The following is a 26,740-nucleotide window of genomic DNA, read 5'->3' on the forward strand; positions in this document are numbered from 1 at the left end:
TGAAACTAGATGATTATCCCATCCAGAGACTAATACTATAAAATTCAACCAAGTGAGTAATGAAGTGGTTTGTGAAATATGAACGAACCAATCAAAACAATTTAATCATATGACACATGGATGTTGGATTTGACAAAAACAAGGTTCCCAAGCAATTACAGAACAAAGTAGAGAGTTTCGTTTAGTCATTAAAATACGATTCCACGAACGACACGTCATTATTATGGTTTATTATATAACCAAAGTTGAAAGCTTTGTTTCTCTCTAGTATTTGAATTTGATATTCGATTTATCCGACGTAGTTTCCTTTGAACACACGCCTCTCTCTCTCTCTGTCACTCTCTACGGCTTCTCCGGTGAATCGGACTCCAACATCGCCAACGTCAAGCGAGCCACGTAGAGAGAGTGTTAAAAACACTAGAACCATTGATTCACTTTCTTCCAAAAACCGGTTCTTTTCCGAATTGCTTTTTAACGAGATTTTTTTTTCGTTGATCTGTTAATCTCAGGGATTCCAGGTATTTTTATCGATCTTATTATATAGTTTATGCTCCTCATCGCTTCGTCGTTTTGATCTGATCCACTTGTTTCATCTCTCATAAAACTATCTCCTTTTTGGATGATAGCACAAATATGAAAGTTTCCTTAATTAGTAATACTGGGGAGAGATTGGTAGATCAAACCTTTCCCCTTCTGTAATATAACTTTTACTGAATCAATTAATGCGTGTTTTCTTTACCAGTTTTATTTTGGGTGGAACAGTGATTTGGTGGGTGTGGAATACTAATTTAGCTAATTGTGTATATGATTACTCAATTTTGGTGTCTCTTGTGGTAGGATCAGTGTGTAAAATGATGTTTTGTCCTATTTGCAAAACATCAATTATCTTATATGCTTTGGCTAGGAATCTACTCGTAAAGAGATATCTTAACTGTTCTGAAAGGATCACACTGAACATCGAGCTACCTGGCTGGACATATATGGCTTGATCGCCCGAGAAGCATGACCCTCTCCATAGAAATAGGTAGATATCTCCTAGTTGATTGTAGATTTTTTTTTTTAATTTATCTGTGGCTGCATGTAACATGTGTATGCAACTGAACATACTATGTTGAGAAGACAAGTATTTGATGGGGGTAAGGTGGTTTTTATTGTTTAGTAGAATCGAAGACTGCACCCGTAGTTTTTTTTCTTTTTTTATCATCTTTGTTGTTGTGATGATCTCTTATTAAGTGTGACGGAATGAATGAATTTTTTTACAGCTCATTCTTTTGGAATTTGTTTAGGATGAAAAGAGGAGCTCTCAAAGCGAGGGCTAGGGATATCTCCGTCGTCCTTGTTGTGCTTGTTTGTGCAACCGTCGGCATATGGACATGGGATAGTACACCAACCGCCTTTCTTCCACCTCAACGTCATTTTCTAAAGCTGGATACAGGTTTGTTTAACTATGACCGCTAAAACTCTCTTTCTAGCACATACTGTTGAGTATGCCTCTGACTGATTCTGAAAAAACTGCATGACACTAAAATGTTTGAGTTTCTAGTTTCTCCTGTTTATGTTTCATCAGTCTGGTGTTCAAAAAAAGAAAAAATGTTTCATCAGTCTAAAAAATTTCTTTGGCCAAAAGTGTTAATATTTTTTTTTCACTTCTAGTTTCTTTTGTTTCATAAACTCTATTGTAGATGTTCTTGAAACTAATAGTACAGTTAGATCATGGGGTTAAACAGGAGAAACTAGAACTCATATAAATGTATATATGACCGAGTTCTTTGTCAATTGCAGAAGAAAAGGTTGAGAGAATATCTACGGCGCAGAATACTGAAACTAAAGACAGCTACTCATCAGCTACCCCGTTTGTAAACAAAGGTAATGTTCAATCATGTGATCTGCTCAAAATTTTTTGTTTTTCCTTAAAACTCTGTGATTTTACTAAGCTTGGCCTCTCTTTATTCCCTCTCCCTGCTTTTCTATTACAGAGCAAAGCAAAGAGGACCATACTGATAATAAAGATACAGAAGAAGAAAAAGAGAAACAAGTGGAAGAAGTTAGTGTAAGTGAGACGAATCAAGGTAAGACACCACCTGTTGAAGAAAAGAACCTGGAACAAGTGGAACAAGAAGTTATTGTAAGTGAGCCAAAACATCAGAAGACACCACCAACTACTAGTGAAGAAAGTAAACTAAAAAAGGTGAAACAAGAGGTTTCTGTTGGTGAGGCCGAAGCAAAGACAACACATATTGAAAAGACTACTCAAGATCAAGAGAAGAAAACTCTTGCAACAGACGAAGCCAAGAAAGATATTAAAGGTAGAGAGAGTCGTGTTATGACAGTGTCGAAGTATATAGGAGTGTTCATTATTCTGAAACTGAACATGACTAATCTGTTTGCATCTCAATTATGAAACACAACAGCTTGCAATTACGCGAAAGGGAAATGGGTTGTGGATAAACACCGTCCTTTGTATTCAGGATCTCGTTGCAAACAATGGCTTGCTTCTATGTGGGCGTGCAGGTTGATGAAACGTAAAGACTTTGCCTTTGAAAGGTTAAGATGGCAACCTAAAGATTGCTCCATGGAAGGCTTTGAGGGTTCCAAGTTCTTGAGAAGGTAAATATAAAAAACATTCTGTGGTAAAATCTATAAGTGTTCCCATCAAGTCACTACATTCTCAAATGCCCTCTCAGGATGCAGGACAAGACCCTAGCCTTTGTTGGAGACTCGTTGGGAAGACAGCAGTTCCAATCCATGATGTGCATGATCACAGGAGGCAAAAAGAGGCTACATGTCCTCAACGTGGGACGAGAGTTCGGGTTCAGAACTCCCCGAGGTCGAGCTCGTCCTGGTGGCTGGGCCTACAGATTCACACAAACCAACACGACGGTCCTATACCACTGGTCATCAACCCTCTGCGACATAGAACCGATCAACATCTCCAACCCTTTGACCGAACACGCCATGCATCTAGATCGCCCACCAGCGTTCTTACGCAATTACCTTCACAAGATCAACGTCTTGGTGATGAACACGGGTCACCACTGGAACAGAGGGAAGCTCAACGGCAACAGATGGGTGATGCATGTAAACGGCGCTCCCAACGCTAACAGGAAGCTAGCAGCTCTCGGCGACGCCAAGAACTTCACGATCCACAGCACTGTGAGTTGGGTCAGCTCGCAGCTACTTAACCACCCTGGTCTCAAGGCCTTCTACAGAAGCCTTTCGCCGAGACATTTTGTGGGAGGGGAATGGAACACGGGAGGGAGCTGTGATAACACGACGCCGATGTCTATCGGGAAAGAGGTTTTGCAAGAGGAGTCGAGCGATTACAGCGCGGGGCATGCGGTGAAAGGCACGGGGGTTAAGCTTTTGGACGTGACGGCGTTGTCTCGTGTTAGGGACGAAGGTCACATATCGAGGTTTAGTATCTCGGCTAAGAGAGGAGTTCAGGATTGTCTACATTGGTGCTTGCCTGGAGTTCCTGATACTTGGAATGAGATCCTTTTCGCAATGATATAAAGTTTTTTTTTTTGGAGTTGCATGTTTTTTTTTTTGCATCAGCAGAGAAAGGGGTTTGAGCCTTTTGATACAACATTGAGGAGGTACTATAGGCCTAAGATGTAAGTTATAGTATTTATTCTGGTACAGTTATATTTACAGAACAGAACCTTAACACACAACTTTGGAGTTTGAACATATGATCAAGGACGCTCCAGGCTCAAGTTTTTAACGGCACAACTGTTTTTATTTTAGTGAAGAAATAGATTGGTTAAGCTTTTTAGTTAATTCCGGTTTGTACTTTGTACATAAACTATGGTTCCTTTACTACTTTAGACTTTTGGTTCATCATTGTCAATAATTGTTTGTACTTTGTACATAAACTAATGGTTTGTACTTGTGTTACAAAAAAGAGAATTGTTTTTTCTCATACGGATTACTGTGACATTTATACACGAGCAACAACGACAGTAGAATATGTTGCGTGACGAAAGAAAACATATAGAAAGTGTGTTAGCTAAGATGATTAGGTAACGACCCGACCCGACCTGTATAACCCACCCGGTAGAGCGTTCTAGATAGAGTTCTCCTACAATAAAAAGGGACAGTCGTGTGTGTGTTTACTAGTCTATCTCTAGTGCAATTCTTTAGGGTTTTATCCTCCAAACCAGCAAATCCTCTTTCTCTTATCCGTAAGGTATGAATCTCTTTACTTGCCGACACACTCTCCACTGTCTTTTTGCGGTTCACAACGAGAATTGAACTAAAAGGTCTAAACTTTGGGCGGAGAAACTAATGGGTTTCTCTCAATAGTGATTGAGTTTTGCGGAGCTCTGGGAAAATCTTGGTGGAATCTAACTAACTGAGAGTTTTTATGAATGTGTTTTGACTGATAGCAGAAATGGCGGCGACACAACTTACATCATCACCAGTGACTGTATCGGCCAGGAGCTTTGCCTCACTGGATGGTCTCAGAGCTTCGAGTGCCATCAAGTTTGGAACTTTGAAACCAGGGACCCTTAAGCAGAGCCAGTTCCGTTCTTTGGTTGTCAGGGCTGCTTCTGTCGTTGCTCCTAAGGTACTTACTTAACTCCTTTCATTGCTTTTGATTCGTGCTTGTTTCTTAGTTTGGTGTGGATGTGAGTGAACATGTGGAACTTGTCTGAATCTTGGATTACTGTTTTGTATAGCTCTGCCTCATGACATCTGAAAAAAGCTTAGCTTTAGATTGCCTTAACTTAACGGCTCCTTGTTAGATGTTTTGATATGTTCCTTCTCCTTTAGTTATGAATTATAAAGTTTTGTTTTGTTTCTTGTCTTGTTTTACAGTATACTTCAATTAAGCCACTGGGAGATAGAGTTTTGGTGAAGATCAAGGAGGCAGAGGAAAAGACTATGGGAGGTATCTTACTTCCATCCACAGCTCAATCAAAGCCTCAAGGAGGTGAAGTCATTGCTGTAGGTGAAGGAAGAACTATTGGGAAGACCAAAATCAATATCACTATCCCTGTACGAAAAACCTCAAAGCCATCTATCTTCTTCGTTTGCTTCGCTTTATGCTGATAAATATATATCTGAAATGCCGCCTTTTCTTCCTGGTGCAGACTGGAGCACAAATCATTTACTCCAAGTACGCAGGCACTGAGGTGGAGTTCAACGATGTGAAGCATCTCATTCTCAAGGAAGATGACATTGTTGGTCTTCTTGAGACAGAGGACATCAAGGATCTCAAGCCCTTGAATGACCGTGTCTTCATTAAGGTTGCTGAGGCGGAGGAGAAAACAGCTGGAGGGTTGTTGCTTACCGAGACTACCAAAGAGAAGCCTTCTATCGGCACGGTAAGTACATACTTGATATCATTATCTGTCCCAAGACCTTGTCTTTATTTAGCTCATGCACAAGTGCCAAGTATTCATAGTCTCCTCTCTGTGTTCAATTGGCAGGTGATAGCAGTTGGACCAGGTACTCTAGATGAGGAAGGTAAGGTTCAGCCACTATCGATATCGACTGGAAGCACAGTTCTCTACTCCAAGTATGCTGGAAACGACTTCAAGGGCAAGGATGGTTCAAACTACATTGCCCTGAGAGCTTCAGATGTGATGGCTATCCTTTCTTAGTTTATTATATCTTTCTTTGTAAACCTCTGCAAAATTTGTATCCCAATTGTGGAAATTTTTCATAGACGGCAAAGATCATAATCTGAAATAAAGACTTTTGAGTTTGAATCTTTCTATACCAAGTTGCTTATGTTATGAAAAAGGAATGGAACTTTGAAATGGTCTTATACTGAATGTGATAGCTCTCTCTACTTGCTCCCACGGATCATCATCACCAACAAGAAGGGTGTCGTTTTCATGATCGACGTATTCAAGCTATCCTTGGATCCAAACATGCGTGCTGGATCATGCCTCAGCTCATCATAACCTCTGTCCGTAACCTTTGTATAAGTTCGAAGATTGGCCATAATCCGCCACCAACAACTCCAGCTACATCGTTTGAAATGGAGGGCATATCGGGGATACCAAGAGATTGTGTTCTTGCAGCTGAAGTAGACATCTCTGTACATTTGTGGCTCCTCCATAGTTTGAAAGCAGGTTCTGGAGATCTTTGTGGGAGTCGTACCCGCTCGAGAACAACGTGTCAGGCACAAAGCCTTGCCTCAAACACTAGCTCCACCAAGCAAGCTGTCTCTGGAATCAGTATCGAGGCCGAAGTTTGGAGACGACAAGTATACAATTTGTCAATCCTTTGACGTACGTAAGCCCATTTTTCTTCTTATGGCCCATTATTGTATATGAATTCTTTTTTCTTTTTTTGTATATGCATAAAACTCCAAAGTTGTAAAAAAATTCCAATCCCCAAACTATTTGAATCTATATTAAATCGTCTATCACCCACAAAATCTTTATTTGATTTTTCGTTTAAAAGTTTATCAGTCTTTTATAATTCCTATTTCCAGTTTCATGTGAAGACACAATCACATGCTATCAAATCCTAACAGAACTTTTACCAAAAAAAATCCTAACAGAACCACGTAATTAATGTACCACTACCAGAACTACTAAAAATGACAATATAATTTCAAAAACTCTTTCCTTTTATATTGTAGATAACTTGCAATTAAACACACGCGAATAAAAATTAACAAAATCACAACAGTCCATTAGGACAAAAGTACATTAACATCAAGGACGTACGACGTGGGGCTTGCCACGTTTATCATCTAGTTGGTTGATCATGTAAAGCGCGTTGCTCGTGACCCTCGCCACTTTCGTCATCCACTCCTTCACCTCCGACTTGACCTCACCGTCGATCCCTTGAAACCCATCGAGACACGTGTCGTCATCCGTCAAAGCAGCACTCGCCCACGTCTGCGCGTTGCTCATCTGCCACCTGAACTCGTTCACCGAACCACCCGAAACACGGAGACGCTTCAAAGCGCTTAGCGTGCGGCTCAGCTCGTCCACCGAGTCTCCAATCATCTCAACGCAGTCCACAACCGCCGCTTTCTCCCGTTTCTTCCCCACGGTTTCTCTCACCGCCGCGAGTTTTTTCGCGGCTGCTTCAGCGTGTGAGAGGCTTACTTTGACGGCGGCTTGAGCTAGCTCGCGACGGTTTGTGATGGTCGGACCGGAGTAAGTAGAGAGCGTACGGATGCATAGCGATGGATAGCTCGCGTGAACGCAGGAGGAATGTACAATATCTTCCGCAGCATTATTAGAACCATCTCCGGTGGTGGTGGTGGCGAAAATGAAGGCGGAGAGAATGGCGGCAAGAACGAGCTTCTGCGGAGGAGCCATTGTTTCACTCGGTTTAAACTGGACAGAGAGACGAGATCAGAGTTATCTCTGTATATGAAACAGGAGAGTTGTGATTGGTTGGTAAGAATTTAAAGTACGTAGGTCCTTTAAACATTATTTATGGGTTATTACTTAGTTACCCTCGGATATTTCATTTTTGTACGTGTATACGTGCATTATATAAGGGTAGCATGGTGAATACAGTACCTCTTGATTATGGACAAAATCTGGAAAAATAAATGCACCGCAAATTACAGGACATACAGAGAGTCTAGCGACAAACGAAAGACTGTCCAGTCCAGTTCATGTAACATGTGAATGGATTTTAATATTTTATGATCTAATATATATGTATAACGATACGAAAAGATCAAAAGTTGTGGAATTATTGGCCGACTGGTCACTAGAGGCCAATTATATTTAAAGAGGTTTCAGAAGATCGGACCTACATTTGTTATGAGTTGACAAAAGTGGTTTCAGAGACAATCTTTATCTGCAAGTTATTTTGCTCGACACTAGTATCATTTCAGGATGAATTTTATATTTATGTACAATTTTAAAACGAATTAAACTTAGTACAGGTCAATTCAAACTCATACAATTCTGAAAATGAGTTTGATAGCATCATAGCAAACAGCTTCTTTAACTATCGACATCCAATTGGTAATAAAACAATACCGAACTGAAGTTGTCTCTAGTAATTCAAATATTGTGTTGTGAAGCCCAACAAAAGAAAAAGGTGAAGATACACAGTTGAACAAGAATGACCACTTAACAGAAAATGTCCAATCTTCATATGTTTGGTTTTTAGAGATCCATTATTTATACATCAATATCAATGTGTGAATGCATATTTTTAGTCATGGTAGCATGTTTGATCTTGTGCGTCACGATGAGTTCCATGGTTGCTACCACCGGACATCTCTCAACACAATGTGTAGTAGCCAAGTTGTACGGATAATATTCTAAGTTCTTACTGGTTATAAGTTGTCAGTTGAGGTGTGTTCTGATGAGTCAATGGCTCTACCGCTCTAGATAGTAAACATGAAACGGAACTGATGGAACAAAGATAAATGGTATATAATTAATGAGTATGAAAAAGGACAATTTTTTTTTACCAAAAAGGACAAATTTATTCTATTCATTCCTAATTGCAGAAGAATTTTCCTCTTTAGATTTTGTTTACTTATTTTTATGTGAAATCTCATGATCATTTCATTCAATATAAATGTTTTTTTTTCAAAATGTATGAATATTGAAATTCCACAACATTTTATTAATAAATATAACATCAATTTCCATTTTGTGTCATTACAATGTAGTTAGTTTATTTTATAAGTTGTAAGTTTATATGATGTAGTTTATCTTCAAAGTAATGGCAAGTAAGTTGGATTTACCTGCAGTACTTCAGCTAAAAATGAAAGCTACGCTTTATAATAGCTTTATCCTTTTCTGCTGCAAAAACTTCAAAATAAATATATGCCCATTTGCTGTTATAAAAAAAAATATGCCCATTTAATCTAGCTTCCCAATTATTCATTTTGAGATTTGAGAAATACAGACAATTCAATGAAAATTTAATAAAATACTTTTCCCTTTGTAATTTAAGAGACTATATATATTTCCTCAAAAAAGATTTGGGGACTTGGCCAATGTTTCTTTTACATATCACTATAATCGGCCATGGCTGCAACAAACCAAATAGGAACAAACCCATGCGATCAAGTTCTGAATGGGCCAGCTTATATGAGTATATGTGTGTAGTCAAGTTTTTGTGGGCATAACAAGCGCTCGAGTAACAAGTAACAGCACTACGGAAGCATTTTAGCAAAAATAAAAACACTGAGGAATCAACATTTAATATTTGATTTTCTTTTCTATATCTCGAGTATTCCTGGTCTCGTGGCGGAAAATTATGTACAAATTATGATCATAATCGACCAAAAATACACTTTAAACCAACCAAAGGTTTAAAGGATTTTATTTTCCAAATTAGGAATATCCTCTAGCCTAGACACCTGCTTCTGTTAAGGGGGTTACGTTTGTCATCCCATAACCTCACGACACTTCCGTTTATCACCGTCAAGTCCACGTAACGGTACCACTCGTCATCACCGTTTCTCATCCTCACAACTCTCTCCCATCTCTCCCACCACTCTCCGCTATTACCAAACCCACCTCCGTAGTAGTTAACGGCCGTTAACTCTTCCTCTGTATCAACATACCTCCCTCCGTCAACGTCCACCTCGTAGCACATCGTCAGCTTCCCTTTCGTCACCCCGTCATCGCACATCAACGGCTCCCAAACCTTCGTTTCGTTCGCTGGAGGCGCTGCCGCTTCCTCCACCGGATCCGCCATTTCTTGCGGTTCTTGATGATCGGCTTCTTGTTCAGCTTTCGAGGTGGTTACGTCCTCCAACAAGCTACATCCATGATCACCGTTGTCTCCGATGGTAGTGACTTTCATCCTCCAGAAGCTGACAGCAGCCGTCACGACAGCTATCCATGTCCAGACGTTGTTGACGACGGCGAGAACACCGAAGCTAGCGTACTGGAAAGCCAACGCCTCTAATGGAGAATCCAAAGTTGCCATGTTTTCTCCCTTTCTTGATTATCGATTATTGCCTTTTGAATAAGCAAAGAGGTGGTAGGTTTCAGTGGCTTATATAAAGGAGGGAAGAGAGAGATGCACTTTGGACCGTCAGATGGGTCGTGTGGACATAGAGAGGAACGCTAAGCCGTTGGATATTGTCAAGTGGAAGTGTGAATATTTGGTAGATGCTGAGGATCAAGAAGGAAGATGCTTTGTGTGGAAGGAAGATGCGGACAGCCATATACTTATTCTACCATGGGTTTGTTGGTCCCCAAAGATTTAATATATTATATAAACAACATATAACAAATGGTTGAGTTTGTACCTCAGAATACAACTTATTTTAGGATGTAAAATACATATTGCTGTTTTCATCTATTTAGAGTACTAGGCGGCTCTCTTTGTCTGCTTACGATTGTGTGCATGTCCGACGCATGCAATAATACTTGGTGAAGGGATGTTCGCCCATCACCATATTTATATAATTCCATTTCTTAGATATTATCAATCAGTGACTCATTTTCTAGTTCTTTTTATAAAGAAATATAAGATATACTAAATTAGTGTAGGAAAATATTTAATTCGATCTCTAATTTTTAATATATATTAACTAAATATTAATATGTAAATTACTCCATGTCCTGATGTCCTTGTATGATTTCTCTTAGTCTCCATATCATTGTGATTTATCAATAAGTGTAAAACAATGCCAAACACACACAAAATGCCTTGTTGAATGTATTTTTTTACCGTGACTACTGCTGAAATCTAAGACAAATGCATACACATGCTCTGTTCATTCTGTGTAATACCCTCTGTTTCTGAGGTTAAGCTGAACGCATTTAAAGAACAAGATACCATTTACGAACGTCAACTTGATCATTGACCATTAGATGTGTCAACTTGATCATCGACCATGAGATCTATATCGATTTAGTCCATTTGCCCTAAAATAAATTTACAGAACCAAAAATGTATAACAATATTATCATATACAAGATATATTTATTTTTCAAAAATATAAATAAAAATAATACTAAAATATACATTGACGTGCTTTCAACCCTAAACTAAACTTATTGCATACATTTATAAAAAAATGTACACATGCTCTTACGAAAGATATCACCGATTCAATCTGACACACAATCTTATATTTTTAGGTTAAGTTCCAATAAAATTTAAAATGCCTACTTAAAAATCAATAATGAGATATTTAAGAATCGAAACACTGCATATGTGATAAGATATAATGCACCGCAAAATATCGTTCGTCGTATGATACTAGAAAACACGATTACATAACCTTAGCTAAATGTATCACATGCTGTGTATAAAAGTCAAGTCATAAACTCATTACTTTCTTTACGAAAATTAAATGTACTCCCTCAGTTTCTAGAAGATATATGTTTTAAGTTTTTTACGCTTTTAAGAAAAACATAAAATGCATTGTTTTTTAATGAATTATTCTCCATAAATTGTAACCAATAAAATTTTAGTAAATACAGTTATATTTTTGAAATGTACAATTTGTCATTAATTAATGTATTGAAAACACAAAAATATATTTTTTCGAAACAAAAGTTTTTTCTAGAACGTGGATCTTTTAGAAACGGAGAGAGTATTATTTGACATTTTTCACACATATTAAAAAAACTACAGAAATATATATAAATTGTTATTAATTATATATTTTTAACAAATAATATTTGAGATAAATAAAATTATTTATAAAATTAATGCAGTTTGCAATTAATTTTTCAATGAAAATAAGTATAATTTGCATTGTAATTGTAAAATGACAAAACTAGAAAAAAATCAAATAAACAGAAAGATTAACTAAGAGTAACAAGGATACTAATGTAAACAATCTAACTTTCGGCGTAGAGAACGTGCGATAACAGAGGAACCCGAAAAGGCCGAGAGTGACGGGAAAGCCAACAAAAACTTTTGTGCGGTGAAGAAAATCAATTAAATGAAAAAACTATAAATCCAAAAAACACCAATCACCAGTTTCTGATCTCCCATAATTCGCTTCTCTATTCGTTTTGTCCCCACCAAATTTTTTAGATTCTATTAATTTATGGTTTTTTCTTCACTTTTTGGTTTTTTAGTTTCAATACTTGAAAACATCGACGTTTGAGCTTCGAACAGAAAAAACCTGAACCTAAAAAAGAACAAAACGACAAAAGAAAAATAAAGATACAAATCTTTGGTAGCCTTTTTTTTCCTTTGTGCATGGCGTTCCAAATTGGGTCCATAGCTACGAGTGATTCAATTCGTTTTCCTCTTCAGGTAAACATAACACATGTAAAATATATTTAGATGGGTTATGATTTCTCATCTGACTTATTTATATTTTCTGAGGAATTTGGATCTAATAGATCCTGATCTAGTCTTGATTATTTTTGCTTTTTGCCATGAGCTACGTGCGTTATATAGATCTGCTGAGTTTGCTGGAAACTGTATAAAAACTTAGATCATAATCTTGAGTTGATCTAATGTTCTTCCCTCTAGGACTTCGTGTTGTAGATTCCATGTCCATGCACTCATGTTTGGGATTTGCGTTGAATTTTAGAAAAAAAACATTCCTTTTGAAAAGGTTCTGCTTTGGACTCTGTTTCAGTCTGAATGTGGCTCCCCTGCTTTTGTTGATGACAAATATATTCACTTCGCTCTTTTCTTTGACAAGAAAGATTTAATCTAATGATTCAAATTGATTTAGGATTTGGTTAGTTAATATGTATTCACTTTGTACACGCTTGATTCTCTAGTCTGTGAATCTGATTAAAGGGTTTATTGTCTGCAACTAGGTCTCATGCAGAATTAGTAATGTTTTTGTTCTTTTATTTTGATACAATTGAGTTATATTTGTAAATGCAGCTACAAGGAATAAAGATCTTATGATACATTTTGATCTGCCATTAAAGAAAACGCTTCAAGTCATCTTACTAGGCAGGGCAGATGGATGAAAATAATGCGGCAAAGTTAACCGGAATCAGGCAAGTAGTAAGGCTTAAGGAGATTTTGCAGAAATGGCAAACCGTGACGATCGGGCCCAAGTCCGATGTCCCACCACTGGCAGCTGGAAAGCAAGCGGCAGCAATGATTTCACCGGCGATCAACAAGAGGCTATTAGCTGTCAAGAACTGTGACTCGGATGAGGAAAACTGCCAAAGCCCTGAGCCTCCGGTTGATGTTCCCAGAGGGTATCTTGCGGTTTATGTTGGACCGGAGCTAAGGAGGTTTATCATACCAACAAGCTACCTCGGCCACTCTTTGTTCAAGGTGTTGCTCGAAAAAGCAGAGGAAGAGTTTGGGTTTGATCAGAGCGGTGCCCTCACCATCCCTTGTGAGGTCGAGACTTTCAAGTTCTTGGTTAAATGCATGGAGAACAATGCTAAAGATGGTTCCGGTAAGTTCTTGGTTAAAAGGCACATCCACAGGCCGGCCATGCCAACCCACAAACTAGCCCATATCTAACCCGGTCCAGCTCATGTGTCCGTCAGGCCAATAGGTTTAATCAGAGTTTGAACCATAAAAACAGAGCTTGCATCTCCTAGGTTTAGAATGGGCCGGCCTGAGGCTTTAAGACTAATATATCATATCTCTTCTTATCTAGTTAACCGCATTAATACATACATTTCTAGATAGTTTGATGAAACCAAGCAAGAGATTGGTTATTTGGGACATTGATAAACTGGAGTAACCAAATGCCAACACTAATGGTTTTGTGTAATCTTTTGCAGCTGGAGATGCAGTAGCAGCAATGGAAGAGTAAACACAAATCTAAGTGATAAAAACTGTTCAGAACATTTCTTTTGTTATAATGATTATTGTTATCATTTGTTTTGTCTATCATAAACTGATGGAAATCGTAGGAATGATTAATTACTTTGGGGTGTAATTGTACTTTCCTGGTTTTCATTTCCTTTCCATTCTTTTTCCAGAGACTATTTAAGTTTCTAGAGCATACAGTAATTTTTTTATAAATTAATAATATCGAGATTATAATATTTTATTAATTGTCGAGACTATAATATTTATTAATTTATAAAATTTTATTTTAATATTTTACCGTATATACATTAATTAAATTTTATAAAATCAACTCTATAATATTTTATTATAATTTTGGTTTATATAAAATAAGTTTCATAAAATATAAGTGTTTTAGATACAATTTTACTAAATACTATCAGAATATACCGAAATGATAAAAAAATAGAGATGACTTCTATTGTGAACAGAAAATAATCATAATAATAATTTTAATAAATTATATATTTATTTACAATTTTCTAAAAAAAATATTTTTACCGATTCTAACCGATCCAACTCAAAACTGAAATAATTTATTAGTTTACAGTGTTTATTAATTCATCAAGTATTAATTTATAGAGTTTGTATATGTAAAATGTGAAAGGATTTGGTGATGGAAATGTGAGAAGATTAATAAAACATAACCTCTTGCATGGAAAATTTGTACAGTTATGTTTTATATAGCTAGTTTTTTGCCGAGTTTTATATTATTCAATACTTTAATAATTAAATTTTAGAAAATTAGTCTTCAATTTGTATTTTACTGAACAAAAATGATTTTCTTACATGACTTTTGTATGAATCTATTCCACCTAGATATTAGCACATTAGTCTAGAAACTATAGACTAAATAATATATACGTATATAACATTGTTGTATTATTATGTATTTTTTATTTATGTACATGCATGTATTTTTTTTTGTTCAACATGTACGTACATGCATGTATATATTTATAGCTTAATTATAAAGGAAAATATTTTAGAGTCCTACAGGCTACAGGCCAATCTACTAGGTAAATTAGATGAACTACGTCTTTTGTAAACATATAACCTCTTGATTAGAGTTTAAATTTTGTAAAGAATGATCTTGTTAAGCCGGTTTACAAAAAAAAAAAGAATGATCTTATTCGGTGTTCGCACAAGGCGCCAGCAGAGTCCGGTCAACTCATTGACCGGATGAGCCACGAGTATATATGTATAATCCAATCTGCATTGACATTGCAAATTTTTTTTTTTTGTTTAACCTGGGGGTATCCCAGGCCCAGAAGGCCCAGACTAATCCCCAAGGGGAAGGAATGCCCACGGATAGACGCCCCTCCCAGTTTTTCAAATGGGCCGAAAGCATGGCCCATATCCGTGTGGGTGACAAAAGCGTTGCAAGGTAGTTCCCTCCGGCGTGGATCGAACCCCCTACCTGGGTGCAGGCGGGGACCCGTCCTAACCATTGGGCTACAACGTCTTGTCGACATTGCAAATTGCAGTAAATAAAAAAACATTTTTATATTACAAATTGCAAGAAATGTTTACATATTGAAATATTTATTTATTGGTTGTTGTATCACTCAAAAGAAAAGATAGATTTCAACAAAAGACTGTAAAGTATACAAAAGTATAGAATATACAAACATAAATAATTAATTACATATATTTAGCACCTAAATTATCGTGTACGACTTAGCAGGAGTAGAACTCGGCGAGTTCGTGGACCGACTCCAGACCCGACTCGTCAGCGTCGGCGTTCTCAAGCATCCAAAGCAAATGTTCGAACAAGACAACCTCGCACGACACGGCGATCGAGCCGTCCTCGCCGCCGCATGCACCATCAACAGCCGCTAGCTGCTGGAAGAGCGGATGGCTCACTACGTCGGAGCTCACGTGGTACAGACGCCGTGTACTTCCGACGTAGACAGTGTGACGTTCTTCTGAGGGAAATGCACTCAAAGCGGAGGATCGACCGTGATTGGCCGTAGCCGGTGGCTGGTTTGGCTTGGTGTTGAACGAGTTGAGCTTCTTCAAAACTGATCTCAGCTTCATCAGTTTGTTACCTCCTTTCGCCATTTCAAATTTGGTTTTGAGAATCTGAAGTCAGAAATGTACGTCGGAGTGAGTTTCCGGCGAAAGGGATAGAGAAGGAGAGAGAGAGATGTCGATGTCCAAGAAAGAATGGAGAATGTGTTCTTATATTAAGTTGACAGGGGTAGGTTCATAATTATTTAATTTATTTTTCTAATAAATAAATATATTTATTTACAGAAGGGAAAATTTGGAGATATACACTCCAATAAGAATAAAATTTGAAAACTACACCCTCATTTCAATTTTTTGAAAAATACACTTATATAAACATAAAATTACATAATTGTCCATTCTTAATATTTCTCTATTTCTAATATATATATATTTTTAAATGACTTAAAAATCGTGAGAGGATAAGAATATCTGGACAAAATTTTTTTTTTGATTTTATATCACTAATATCTGCATAATATTTTTTTAATAGTATTTTAAATTATTTATTATTTTGAAAAAAGAAAAAAAAATCAAAAATTAAAAAATTAAAATAACGCGTCTTTCCTCTAGTTTCTTTTTCTGTATTCCTGAATTTTTTTTCTCCTCTCATAGATACTTCCTCTCATCTCATTAAGAGATGTTTGTTGTTTCATAAATCAAATAACAGTTTCTAATTATTATTCTATTTTATGCTGACAAAAGTTCTCTATAAAGTAAAAAAAATCATAATTCACAGATTTATTATTTTTATTATAAAATTTAAATGATAAAATAACATATTTATCTCAACATGCATATTTATCTTAAACAAAATAATTTTATTGATATTATTTTTAGGGATTTTTATTAATTACTAATTTAACTATTAAAATATTTTGGGTGAAAAAGTCAATTCATAATTAAGGAAGTGTATTTTTCAAAAAGTAAAATAGAAAATGCATTTATCAAATTTCAAATCCTAAATAGAGTATTTTGCAAATTATCCCAAAACATTTTATGCTTTTTATATCAAAAACAAGCATATAATATTGTAAATAAACACTCAAAATCATTGCAAAAGTCTTTTGTCATCACAGTCAATCAAACCATATACATCATTGCTGCATGATGATTTTATTTAGATCAAAATTTGCTAACGTTATAACTATTGTGGTTCGGACGTTTGAATGTGCAGACACTAGGCTATTATTTGCATTAATTTGTTATTTTTTTTTTAATATTCTCAACGGATTTCTATCATACTTTATATCTGATTTTCACTGTGTTCATTTCTCCATGAATTTCCAATGTGATAATCACAAATTACATACTTTATCCGTTTTATATTAAATATCGTTTTAAATTTTGTTTTACTATAAGTATCGTTTTACATTTTCAAAGAAAATATTACATGTTTTTCTAATTTTTATCTTTACATTTAGCTCATTAATTAATAAAATTAAACAAAATAATATATTAAATTAAAACAGAAAATTTAATTATTTTTTTAATCTGTGTAAAAAAACTTTAAACGAGACTTATAATAAAACATAATGAGTATATTTTTATTTTAGAGAGTTCCCATTTTGGTTATATTGTATTATTCATGTAAATACTGTGAATCCTCACCAAAATAGTGCCAAGAGCAACATAAGTAAGACCTACAAACTATATATTGACTTTATTAATTCTGATGGGTTAAGTTAACAACTAAAGGAGATGGTTCATGAACTTTAAAAGCGGCTTCGGGATTTCTTATTTGTTAGGTATGTAACTGATTAGCTAGTATATTCTATAATATCTACACTATTTGTTTCTTTAGAATTATCATCCATTTTTCTCACACATAACATGTTATAAAACATATATCAAGTTTATTTTTGTCATTTTGTTGTGGTTAGACTAGACTTCGACATTATTCTTCTGTGCATTTATTTATTTTTATCATCCGTTTATTTATTATTTATTTGTATTGGCGACTACTGTTACAGCATGTGAGTTTCCAAAGATTTGTCTTATTTTTTTAACTAAAAATTGTTATCCTAATAGGCCGACATAAGAGCATCAAATGTCTTTAAAATCATGTAACATTAAATAATTAGTATTTAATCACACCTCCTTCTAGTTTGTCAACTTATAGATTAATAAAAAATATTCCAATCTTCTTATTAAACTTGAGATAATATTAACTAGAATTGCGAGAGAAAAGATTGGTGAAAGAGTCCAAAAAGAGATGAAATAAAAGAAAAAGATACGAGTAACGACCACTCAAAACTTAACGACCACTCAAAACTTCATAGAAATTAATGTTAAAGATGACAAAAAATTGTTAGAGAAATTTCAACGTCTTATTTTTAGTGGACTCATCACATGCCAAAGCGTCAAGTTGTAGTAGACAAGCCATTTAACTTCTCTTGAGTACATGACTTACTACTGATACTACGCATTTATATTTCTTGTTATCGCCATTTTGTTGACCAAGGTCCCGAAAGGCGCTATACGATTTCATAATAGTGTGATTACCATAGTTGTATGTTGCCATACAAATTTAAACGATAAAACAATTTTACAAAACAATACAATTTTCATCAACTGTTATACAAGAGTGCACCAAATTTTAGCAAAAAAAAAGAACTGTCAATATAAGAGTAGTTGTCTTCAACTTGTATATCCCCAAAATCAACCTTCAAACATATATACAACCACTGAATCTTTCTTTACTTTGATGACATTCTTTAATTCTTAGTTACTTTCAGAAGTGCCCTAACCAGAGAGGAATGCACACACATGTGTGTTCACCACTTTTAAGTAGTACATGGCCTCTGGATAATAAAACCAAACATTTGTTTTGAGGAAACATTTAAAAACAAAACCTAAAGTAATAAATGCTTAATAAAGCATTTTATTCCCTTCTACACTATGTTGGTGAGCGAAGGACCCTTTTGGATCCTTTGATGTCTTTATTCAAAATATTATATCATTGAAATATATATTGTCGGAAAACCAAAAATCTCCCTGTATTATTTTATCCCTTTTTCTTACAAATCATTATTCCCTAACTAGAATCTTTTAATACCATATTTTATAATCTAATATATGTTTCAATCCCACGGCGGAGATACATGAAAATTATATGGCTAATCATAACTCAGAAATAATTCTGATGTCTGTAATCATAGCAAGGAAAAATATCCTTGGAGTATGCAAATGATGCTTGGAGTCTGTAATCATAGCAAGGAAAAATATCCTCCAATCTCTACCAACCTAGATTATCTGATGATGTTATTTTCACACATATAATATAAAATCGACATGTAAATCTACAAAGATTGTTGCACTACATATGTGAGACATAGACCATCGTTAACCATACCGAACAAGAAAAGACATGTGAAACAAGTTGGTGTGTATTGGACTTATGCGTTCCTCTATCCACTTGCAAAGATTAATGACACTCTTAATACAATATTTGCAAGTATTGCCACTGATTCTGAGCGATTGGGACAAGATCGCTTTAGCATATGTAGATGAAATGAAGTTGACTGTATGTTAATTCGACGGGAGGCAGTGAACGTGTGTGTATCATGTTATGTGTTTAGAAATGTATTTTTCTTTTTCATTTTCTTAACGGTCTTACAAACACATTTCAGTATAGATCAAACATAGGACATGTACATACTTTTGAGATAACAAAATCTTGCAACTAAAAAATAGTCTTGCAACTAGCTGGAGCGGTTTGATTTGTCAACTCGTTTTCTGAAATTTTAGTGGAACAAAAGATTCTATATCCATGAAATTTCAATATACTTCTCTTGTATACTTACTTTAACATGATCCCTAATGCTGCCTTGCAATTGCAGTTGATTGAGCAATCAGAGGTCATTTGATGCACGTGGACTGTCTTTTAGAAACACCCATGCCCTTGTGACAACTGCCGTTGGAAAATGGTAATTTCATTCACTTGAGGATGAAAAACTTTGAGCTTCAAAAAACAATGACTGAAGAAGAGATGAAACAGAAGGTGAATGAAGAGCTGATGGTTGGTTTAATATGCAGAAAATGAGTGTAGGGATAGCAAATGATACGATGCAAAACATAGGTGGCTGTGCTAGGTTTGGGAGCAATCACATAGTTCTGCGGAAAGCTTGTTTGAACAATTGTAATAGTGTTATTATGGATCATTGCTTTGTTAGTCAGCTACTGATTCTTCCATCTTAAAGTCATATCGTTCCACTACATCTTCATGATCTACTTCATCTCCATTCTCTTTTTTTTTTCATCACGCTCCACTTCTTCACTCTCTGTTTTGTTCTGTTTTTCATCATTCAAACTCAACACTCATCACTTTCATGTCACTCATATCTGTTGAATGAAGGTGTGTTTTAAGATAGAAAAATAGAAATTTCATTCTCTCAACAATCAGAATACAACGCATTAGCCTTGCCTGAGAGGCAAATGATCAAATAAAAACAAAGACGAATGGATTGAAATAACAAAGAAGCAAAAGCGCTCCTAAAATCAAAATGACAGTAAGAATCAAAAGAGATTTTTTTTTATTCTTCTTCACACACTGCAACCTCTTTCTCTCTTCAAGCTCTTTATAATGGTTCCGCATCTCCTTCATTCCTCCTCGGCAAGAGGAACAGCCTTAGCCTACAACATAGAAACCACATTAGAGACAGACAAAAGTTTCATATTTTCTTAAATACCATTATAAGTGTTTTAATTAGAAGGCTACTAGTGTGAGAGAATGCAATACCAGTGGGCGATACTTCAATGCATAGAACATCTCAAGGTAACGACGGCTCTCAAGACGGTCAAGGTTCGATACATGCTTCCAGAATCCATACACACCAGTCAATGTCAGAAGCCTCTGTGAGTATATCTGCCACGTGTATCTACAAAAACCACACAAAAACATAAGTCAAGCTAAAACTTGAACTAGTTCAAGAACAGGCAGGCATGAGTTATCTTACTTCTCCTCAATCCTCTGAAGCCCTCCCTTCGAGATCTCATCCCAATGAGATGGATCTTCCTTACACTTAGTGAAGAAGTCAGCAAGAGTATCAGCAGCCTGATCACCATGGTAAGGGTCAATATGGAAGCCAGATTTGCCATGCACGATGATCTCAGCCGGACCACCTTTGCAAGTGGCGAAAGTCGGTAACCCACAGGTCATGGCCTCCACAACAGTCAGACCAAAGGCTTCATACAACGCAGGCTGCACGAAGGCGCCCTTTGTGTCACAGATGTAACGGTAGAGCTCACCGTTCCTAACCCTGTTCATCTGAGAAGAGATCCACCTGAACTGACCGTTCAGCTTGTACTCATCGATGAGGTCATACATTTTCTTCATCTCAGCCTTCTCTTCGTTGTCCTTCGACTCTTTCCTCCTGTCTCCTCCAACAACCACCAAGTTAACAAGCTCGCGAAGGCGCTTGTTCTTCCCGTACCACTCGACAAGACCTGATAAGTTCTTGACACGGTCTAGTCTAGCCATGGTGAAGAGGATGGGCTTCTTCTTGTCCTTGAGCACACATCTGTTTTCAAAAGATTTAGATACACAAACAGAAAAAACGTTACCAAAGATGAACAGTGAAAGAAGCTTACAAGTGCTCTTGGTTCTCAACATCGCTGTAGAGTAGCTCCTCGATCTCAGGGTGGAACTTAGTCAATCTACGCTTCTCTTCTGTGTAAGGGAAGTAGATGCTCATATCAGCACCAGGGGAGACAATGTTGAACTTAGGATCAAACACATCGATTCCGTGAACAACACGGTACAGTCCTGGAAGAGTGAAGGCTGTGTGGCTCTCGTACTGCCCAACAGTGTCCTTGCTGCAAAAAAAAAAAGAGAGTCAACAATACTGAAACAAACACATCTATAATAAAACTAATTCTAACACTGCATTCAATACCTTCCAGCAATTTCTTGGAGAGTACTAGTGATGATGAAATCAGTGTGGTTCATTGCAAATAGATCCGCAGTGAACTGGCATGAGAAATGGTACTTGTCGTCAAGCTTCTTCCAGTAGATGTCTGAATCAGGGTACTTTGTTTTCTCCAGAGCGTGAGCAATGGTGCACTGTGTGACACCAAGTTTGTGTGCTAATAAAGAGGCAACGAGGTTTCCATCACTGTAGTTCCCAATGATAAGGTCAGGCTTCCCTTTCAACTCTTTGGCAAGCTCAACGGCAGCATCCTCGGTGTAAGTCTCAAGATATGGCCAGACTTCGAATCTCGAGATCCATTTGCGAACTATGCCCTTCTCTGTTCTGAAGGGCACACGGAGAATGTCACAGTACTCGGATCCATCAACTCTCTCGAGACGCTCACCACATGTGGTTCCTACCGCATCAGGGAGCAGTCTAGTGAGCTGCAACATAAGCAAAACACACAAAGTGAGATTCAGACATCAACAAGATTCCAAGGTTGGAGCAAAAGCTTACAATGAGAATTCTAGGAGTGAAGTTGAGTCCTTGCTGCTTAATACGTTGGAGCATCTCTGTCTCCAAGGCACGGACTTGATCCAGAATGTAAACAACCTGCAAGATCACAACAACAACTTTGAGAACATCGCATGAAAAGACAGAACAAGAGTAACCAAGAATGTTGGGGTACTGACTGACCTGACCACCAGTGTCAGGGTAACCAAGGACATTGTCCTGAGCAAAGTAACCATGGGGAGAGAGGATCACAACGTTGAAAACCATTGGGATCCTTCCAAGAAAGGTCTCGAGAGTGCAAGGGTCAGGGGCCTCAAGGAGGTCCAAAAGAAGACGGATCATGTCAAGGACACGCTCGGCGTTGTTACCCCATCCCCTCTCAAGACCAATCTCCTCAAACTTGGTCTCAAAGTCTTCATAAGGTGTTTCTGGTGACAGCTCGGTTAGATACTCCTCTGCTTTCCTCAAGATGTGTTGTAGAGTGTTGAGGTTTTGGATTTTCTCGTTCAGCATCAGAGTCTACACATCAAACACACACAAATCATTCAAACAAGATTCTGAGTTTAAAGAGGAAGAGACTTTTCAGAGATATGATCAGTTACTGACCTTTCCCTGGTGGCTGTGTAGTTGAAGGAACTTGAGCAAAGGAAGCAAACTGTCCTTTTCATGGAAGAGCTTAGCTGAGAGGTGACGGTTAAGGAACTCAACACCATCTCCAATGTACTTGGGGAGCGTTGGGCGAGGGACAGAGGCGTTGAATGGCTCAAAATCAAGCTCAAGTGTGAAATCACCATTCTTACTGCGATTAGAAAAAGTGACATCCTTGAGAGTGTAAAATACAAAACAAAAAAACAGAACTGAAGTTAAAAAAGTGGTTGGTTAAGACATACACTCCATCAACAAGTTCTTCCTTGAAATGAAGAAACTCAGCAGGTTGAAGCTCCTCAACAACAAGATCATGGAGATTGACTCTTAAGTATTCCCAAACACCAGGCCTTGGCCTCACAGCAAGAGCTACCCATGGTGGCAACACTATTGCTTCCTGTTTTTTTTTACCCATGTCAATACAAAAAGATCAAAACTTTCACAACCAAAAAATGAAAACTTTCACAGCCAAAAAGACCCAAAAGTTATTACCAAAAGATCAAAACTCTTTTTTACCAAAAGGTGAAAACTTTTTAACAAAAGATCAAAACTTTCACTACCAAAAAGAACAAAACTCTGACTACCAAAAATATCAAAACTTATTACCAAAAGATCAAAACTTCTTTTTACCACAAGATGAAAACTTCTTACCAAAAAAATCAAAACTTTCACCACCAACAAAGACCAAAACTCTCACTACCATCAAGATCAAAATTTTCAGTAGTAACCCATTTGAGGGGAGTGTGTAATGGAAATGTACCTGAGTGGTTTTGAGAAGGTCGAAGAAAGCACCACCTTCAATCTTCTTCTGGGTTTCTTCAGGCAAACCCTCGAATTCAGCAATGATCTGGTTTTGTTGCAGGATGCCTTTACCTTTGGCTTCAACCCTACAACAAAGATCACGTGAAGGAAGTGTGATCAAACTTTTGTTTTCTCTTCGCCATTTTAAAAAGGTGATTGATAGTGGAGGAAGGGGGGAGGAATACCTGGAAAGCAAGGCAAGGACTTCGTTTCTTTGAGCAACGAGCGTTTCATTCAAACGCTCACGTTGGCTGTGGACGCGCGTTAACACACCGTTCACCATTGATCCAAATGAGACAACAGAAAGTGTTTTTTTTTTGTAAACTGCAGAGAGATAATAAAGAAAACTTATGAATAAGATGATGAGTTTTTGCTTTGCCCACATTCACATTTTATACTAGAAAACTATGAGTTATATAATATTAATATATGTTTATTTATTGACCTTATTGATCAAATACTTGACTTTTTCTAACTATTTGAGCCTTGATCTTCCCAAAGTATTACGAAAGAACCGTAGAGGTTACTAAATCGATAAAATGATATTTTTATGAACTATACTTTGACGTGTACAACTACAAAACTGAAAAGTGATATTTTAAGAAGTATCTTTATCCACCAATTTTATTAGTTTCGTTAAACATTCCTGTCCACCATCCGTTTAAAAAGCAATGGTGTTTAGGCCTTGACACACTTGAATCCAAGTGTGTGACCTTATTAAAGTGGATGCAAAAATATAATATAAATACAAAAATGTACCATATTGCTTTAAAAAGTTTTTTAAAAGTGGATGCAAATATCTATGCCATACAATACATAAAAGAAAATAATACACCCACCAGAATAAAAATAAACTTATTGGCAAATCTAAAGAAAAAACAATACGTTTTTTTTTCTAGAACAGTACAATCCTCTATAGTGGATTCCATATTTGGATATAGTTTTTTTCAGAAAATGATTCGGCATGCAAAAGAATTTTCTAAAAATGTTAAATAAAATAAAAGAAAATGATACTCATTTTTCTCTGGAAAACAGCTGGAAAATTCTTATAAAAAAGCGAGAAAATAGAATACATGCAGGACTGATTCTCCAGAATATAAAAACGTTTGCTGTTTTTCTTCTAACCAGAGATTTTTCAGGCAAGAATTTTCTTAGGCAAAAGGACAATCATTTTCTGTTCTTTTTAAAGAATAATAAACAAAAAAATTCTTGTCTCGCTAGCTAGCATTATAATCTATAAAATGTTTAAATGATACGTAAAACAAAGATATTTGCAAATGCTTTCAAGTTTCCAAAGACTACTATCCAATTTATATTTGGTATACATGAAACAAAACAAAGATATTTGCAAATATTTTTTTAAATATTTTGGTATACATTATTCAAAATTTTAAATACGTAAAACAAAGATATTTGCAAATGTTTTCAATTTATATTTGCAATTTTTTAAAAATATTTTGGTATATATTATTCAAATATATATATTTTACATATTATTTTTATTATAGATTTTGAGAAACTAAAATTATATGTGAACTTTATTTTTTTTTTAATGTAAAAGGGTTATCAGAACCCAAATCAAATCCGAAAAAATCTAAACCCAACCAAATCAATTCTAAAAAAATTCAAATTGAACTAACCAAACTAAACCAAATGTTATCAGAATACCCTGTCTTTAATTAACTCATGCCGCTTAAGGCGTAGATTATCATCTAGTAAAATGTTTAAATGATACGTCAAACAAAGACAAAAGGCTGAGAAGAAGAGAACCTTGCAGTAGATAGAAGTGGTTTCAGTAAATTGTGGTGGTTTGGTTCATTAAGATTTTCATATTTATAGAGACGCATTATTAAAGCTCGATGGCAATTTTTGGTAAGTTAGAAAACAAAAAACGACGGATAACTAACTCGTTTTCTCTGTTTCCTTTTACGTTTCTTTTCTTGGGCTCCAAACCGAGAAAACGAGAGAAATTGATTTGAACGTCCAAAGAAAAAAAATTATTCTAGGGAAAGTGATAGTCTTGGACACAGTTACACAAAGACGTCGGTCACTGATTTCCAAAAAAACATCGTTCACTCTGCAATTCAAATGCAATTTGACCAGAAGATATTCTGTAAAGCATTCGTCGGTTTGCACACATTGATGGTGCCTGATAATATTCTGTAAGTTTTACATATCAAGTTGGAGTGATATGTATTAAATATAGACAAAGGTATTAGGCATTAGTTCACAGTTAAAATGTTAAGATGGAACAGAAGTCCATATGTACATAACACATACTTGTCCGTGCTAATAAATATTGAGAGGAAAGTAATTTACTTTTATAATAAGAGTCGCTTAAGATTTTTTTATATGAATTAAAAAATGATTAAATTTTCTATTTTACCTCTATTTAATATTTTATTTTGCTTGATGTTAATAATTAATGAGATAAAGTTAAGAATAAAAATTAGAAAAACATTTAATATTTACATTGAAAATATTAAAACAAAAATTTAAACTTAAAACGACACTCGTTATAAAACGGAAGGAGATTAATATTTAATTTGCAGACGAAAAGAGATTCACAAGAAATATTATCGAAACAATTTGTAAAAACTTATAATCTAAGTTTGTAAATTACATAATGAATGATACTAAGTCAGAAATGTGACTTCCTAACTTATTTACTATTCACATTATTTATCAGATGTTTACTTAACCAAAGTTGTTAAAAATGACTCATGTTATATACTATACATTTGAAAAAAATATATCAGTTATATTGTCTATACTGTTCCATCATTTAATTATTTTACTTATTTTTTCTTGTATTAAAAAAAATTGAAATCTAAAATAAACCAGCAAGGATATTCAGAGCCAAAACATTCAAAAATAGTAAGTTAAACGATGGAAAATCCGAATATTAAACTTAAATCAAATATCAAGTATAAAAACTGAAATAAATGTTCTGATGACAGTGACCACTGGAGAAGAGCGTTTTGATTTCTATATTGTACATAATACGAATTAAAAAGGCTTGTTTTAGACTGCATATAGTAACTATTATACTTACTAGTCTACAGAATATTTTTTGTTTAGTCTACAGAATTCATTTGACATTACAATCCATTTACGTTGACGATTTGGTTTAGTTTTGTGAATTGTGCAAA

General features: G+C 35.8%; 7 protein-coding genes across 10 annotated transcripts; 3 read left to right on the plus strand and 4 right to left on the minus strand.

Moving 5' to 3' along the window:
- The first annotated feature begins 247 nt into the window (after nucleotides 1-247).
- On the plus strand, nucleotides 248-3,845 carry LOC108846202 (protein trichome birefringence-like 16). 3 transcript variants are annotated; one of them, XM_056997899.1, is made up of 7 exons: nucleotides 248-518; nucleotides 905-1,024; nucleotides 1,287-1,435; nucleotides 1,783-1,866; nucleotides 1,977-2,306; nucleotides 2,412-2,607; nucleotides 2,685-3,845. In XM_056997899.1, exons 3-7 carry the CDS (start codon nucleotides 1,288-1,290, stop codon nucleotides 3,511-3,513), a joined length of 1,587 nt encoding a protein of 528 aa, XP_056853879.1. In that variant the 5' UTR covers nucleotides 248-518; nucleotides 905-1,024; nucleotide 1,287; the 3' UTR covers nucleotides 3,514-3,845. The 3 variants fall into 3 exon arrangements, with proteins under 3 accessions (XP_056853879.1, XP_018474930.1, XP_056853878.1); XM_018619428.2 differs by having other exon boundaries at nucleotides 944-1,024; XM_056997898.1 differs by having other exon boundaries at nucleotides 248-1,024.
- A 185-nt stretch (nucleotides 3,846-4,030) lies between these two features.
- On the plus strand, nucleotides 4,031-5,719 carry LOC108844173 (20 kDa chaperonin, chloroplastic). 2 transcript variants are annotated; one of them, XM_018617387.2, is made up of 5 exons: nucleotides 4,031-4,189; nucleotides 4,392-4,570; nucleotides 4,822-5,001; nucleotides 5,097-5,330; nucleotides 5,436-5,719. In XM_018617387.2, exons 2-5 carry the CDS (start codon nucleotides 4,394-4,396, stop codon nucleotides 5,607-5,609), a joined length of 765 nt encoding a protein of 254 aa, XP_018472889.1. In that variant the 5' UTR covers nucleotides 4,031-4,189; nucleotides 4,392-4,393; the 3' UTR covers nucleotides 5,610-5,719. The 2 variants fall into 2 exon arrangements, with proteins under 2 accessions (XP_018472889.1, XP_018472890.1); XM_018617388.2 differs by having other exon boundaries at nucleotides 4,046-4,189; nucleotides 4,389-4,570.
- An 849-nt stretch (nucleotides 5,720-6,568) lies between these two features.
- Nucleotides 6,569-7,365, minus strand: LOC108836002 (pectinesterase inhibitor 3-like). Its single transcript, XM_018609220.2, has one exon. It carries the CDS (start codon nucleotides 7,290-7,292, stop codon nucleotides 6,678-6,680), a length of 615 nt encoding a protein of 204 aa, XP_018464722.1. The 5' UTR covers nucleotides 7,293-7,365; the 3' UTR covers nucleotides 6,569-6,677.
- Nucleotides 7,366-9,088: 1,723 nt separating this feature from the next.
- LOC108836001 (uncharacterized) lies at nucleotides 9,089-10,160 on the minus strand. The gene has a single exon (XM_018609219.2). It carries the CDS (start codon nucleotides 9,883-9,885, stop codon nucleotides 9,298-9,300), a length of 588 nt encoding a protein of 195 aa, XP_018464721.1. The 5' UTR covers nucleotides 9,886-10,160; the 3' UTR covers nucleotides 9,089-9,297.
- A 1,840-nt stretch (nucleotides 10,161-12,000) lies between these two features.
- LOC130503213 (protein SMALL AUXIN UP-REGULATED RNA 12-like) lies at nucleotides 12,001-13,779 on the plus strand. Its single transcript, XM_056997897.1, has 3 exons — nucleotides 12,001-12,180; nucleotides 12,769-13,300; nucleotides 13,635-13,779. Exons 2-3 carry the CDS (start codon nucleotides 12,850-12,852, stop codon nucleotides 13,664-13,666), a joined length of 483 nt encoding a protein of 160 aa, XP_056853877.1. The 5' UTR covers nucleotides 12,001-12,180; nucleotides 12,769-12,849; the 3' UTR covers nucleotides 13,667-13,779.
- A 1,412-nt stretch (nucleotides 13,780-15,191) lies between these two features.
- LOC108846267 (auxin-responsive protein SAUR76) lies at nucleotides 15,192-15,868 on the minus strand. The gene has a single exon (XM_018619491.2). The coding sequence runs from the start codon at nucleotides 15,766-15,768 to the stop codon at nucleotides 15,385-15,387; it is 384 nt and encodes a 127-aa protein (XP_018474993.1). The 5' UTR covers nucleotides 15,769-15,868; the 3' UTR covers nucleotides 15,192-15,384.
- A 4,211-nt stretch (nucleotides 15,869-20,079) lies between these two features.
- On the minus strand, nucleotides 20,080-23,956 carry LOC130503214 (sucrose synthase 1-like). Its single transcript, XM_056997900.1, has 11 exons — nucleotides 23,774-23,956; nucleotides 23,548-23,674; nucleotides 23,033-23,184; nucleotides 22,749-22,941; nucleotides 22,326-22,661; nucleotides 22,146-22,241; nucleotides 21,615-22,072; nucleotides 21,310-21,534; nucleotides 20,676-21,239; nucleotides 20,459-20,597; nucleotides 20,080-20,352 (listed from the first exon to the last, which is right to left on the minus strand). The coding sequence occupies exons 1-11, from the start codon at nucleotides 23,869-23,871 to the stop codon at nucleotides 20,320-20,322; spliced, it is 2,421 nt and encodes an 806-aa protein (XP_056853880.1). The 5' UTR covers nucleotides 23,872-23,956; the 3' UTR covers nucleotides 20,080-20,319.
- Nucleotides 23,957-26,740: the final 2,784 nt, after the last annotated feature.

This window comes from Raphanus sativus, unplaced genomic scaffold, assembly GCF_000801105.2.
Source record: "Raphanus sativus cultivar WK10039 unplaced genomic scaffold, ASM80110v3 Scaffold0862, whole genome shotgun sequence".
Classification (NCBI taxonomy): Eukaryota; Viridiplantae; Streptophyta; class Magnoliopsida; order Brassicales; family Brassicaceae; genus Raphanus; species Raphanus sativus.

Bases quoted from the DNA above. Each gene is read 5' to 3' on its own strand.
- LOC108846202 (XM_056997898.1), top strand. From the start codon at position 1,288: ATGAAAAGAGGAGCTCTCAAAGCGAGGGCTAGGGATATCTCCGTCGTC. The intron at 1,867-1,976 runs GTAATGTTCAAT...TTTCTATTACAG, and splicing joins TACCCCGTTTGTAAACAAAG to AGCAAAGCAAAGAGGACCAT. The intron at 2,608-2,684 runs GTAAATATAAAA...ATGCCCTCTCAG, and splicing joins GGTTCCAAGTTCTTGAGAAG to GATGCAGGACAAGACCCTAG.
- LOC108844173 (XM_018617387.2), top strand. From the start codon at position 4,394: ATGGCGGCGACACAACTTACATCATCACCAGTGACTGTATCGGCCAGG. The intron at 4,571-4,821 runs GTACTTACTTAA...CTTGTTTTACAG, and splicing joins CTTCTGTCGTTGCTCCTAAG to TATACTTCAATTAAGCCACT. The intron at 5,002-5,096 runs GTACGAAAAACC...TTCCTGGTGCAG, and splicing joins AAATCAATATCACTATCCCT to ACTGGAGCACAAATCATTTA.
- LOC108836002 (XM_018609220.2), bottom strand. From the start codon at position 7,292: ATGGCTCCTCCGCAGAAGCTCGTTCTTGCCGCCATTCTCTCCGCCTTC.
- LOC108836001 (XM_018609219.2), bottom strand. From the start codon at position 9,885: ATGGCAACTTTGGATTCTCCATTAGAGGCGTTGGCTTTCCAGTACGCT.
- LOC130503213 (XM_056997897.1), top strand. From the start codon at position 12,850: ATGGATGAAAATAATGCGGCAAAGTTAACCGGAATCAGGCAAGTAGTA. The intron at 13,301-13,634 runs GTAAGTTCTTGG...AATCTTTTGCAG, and splicing joins CAATGCTAAAGATGGTTCCG to CTGGAGATGCAGTAGCAGCA.
- LOC108846267 (XM_018619491.2), bottom strand. From the start codon at position 15,768: ATGGCGAAAGGAGGTAACAAACTGATGAAGCTGAGATCAGTTTTGAAG.
- LOC130503214 (XM_056997900.1), bottom strand. From the start codon at position 23,871: ATGGTGAACGGTGTGTTAACGCGCGTCCACAGCCAACGTGAGCGTTTG. The intron at 23,675-23,773 runs GTATTCCTCCCC...TCTTTGTTGTAG, and splicing joins GTCCTTGCCTTGCTTTCCAG to GGTTGAAGCCAAAGGTAAAG. The intron at 22,942-23,032 runs GTATGTCTTAAC...TTCTAATCGCAG, and splicing joins GAAGAACTTGTTGATGGAGT to TAAGAATGGTGATTTCACAC.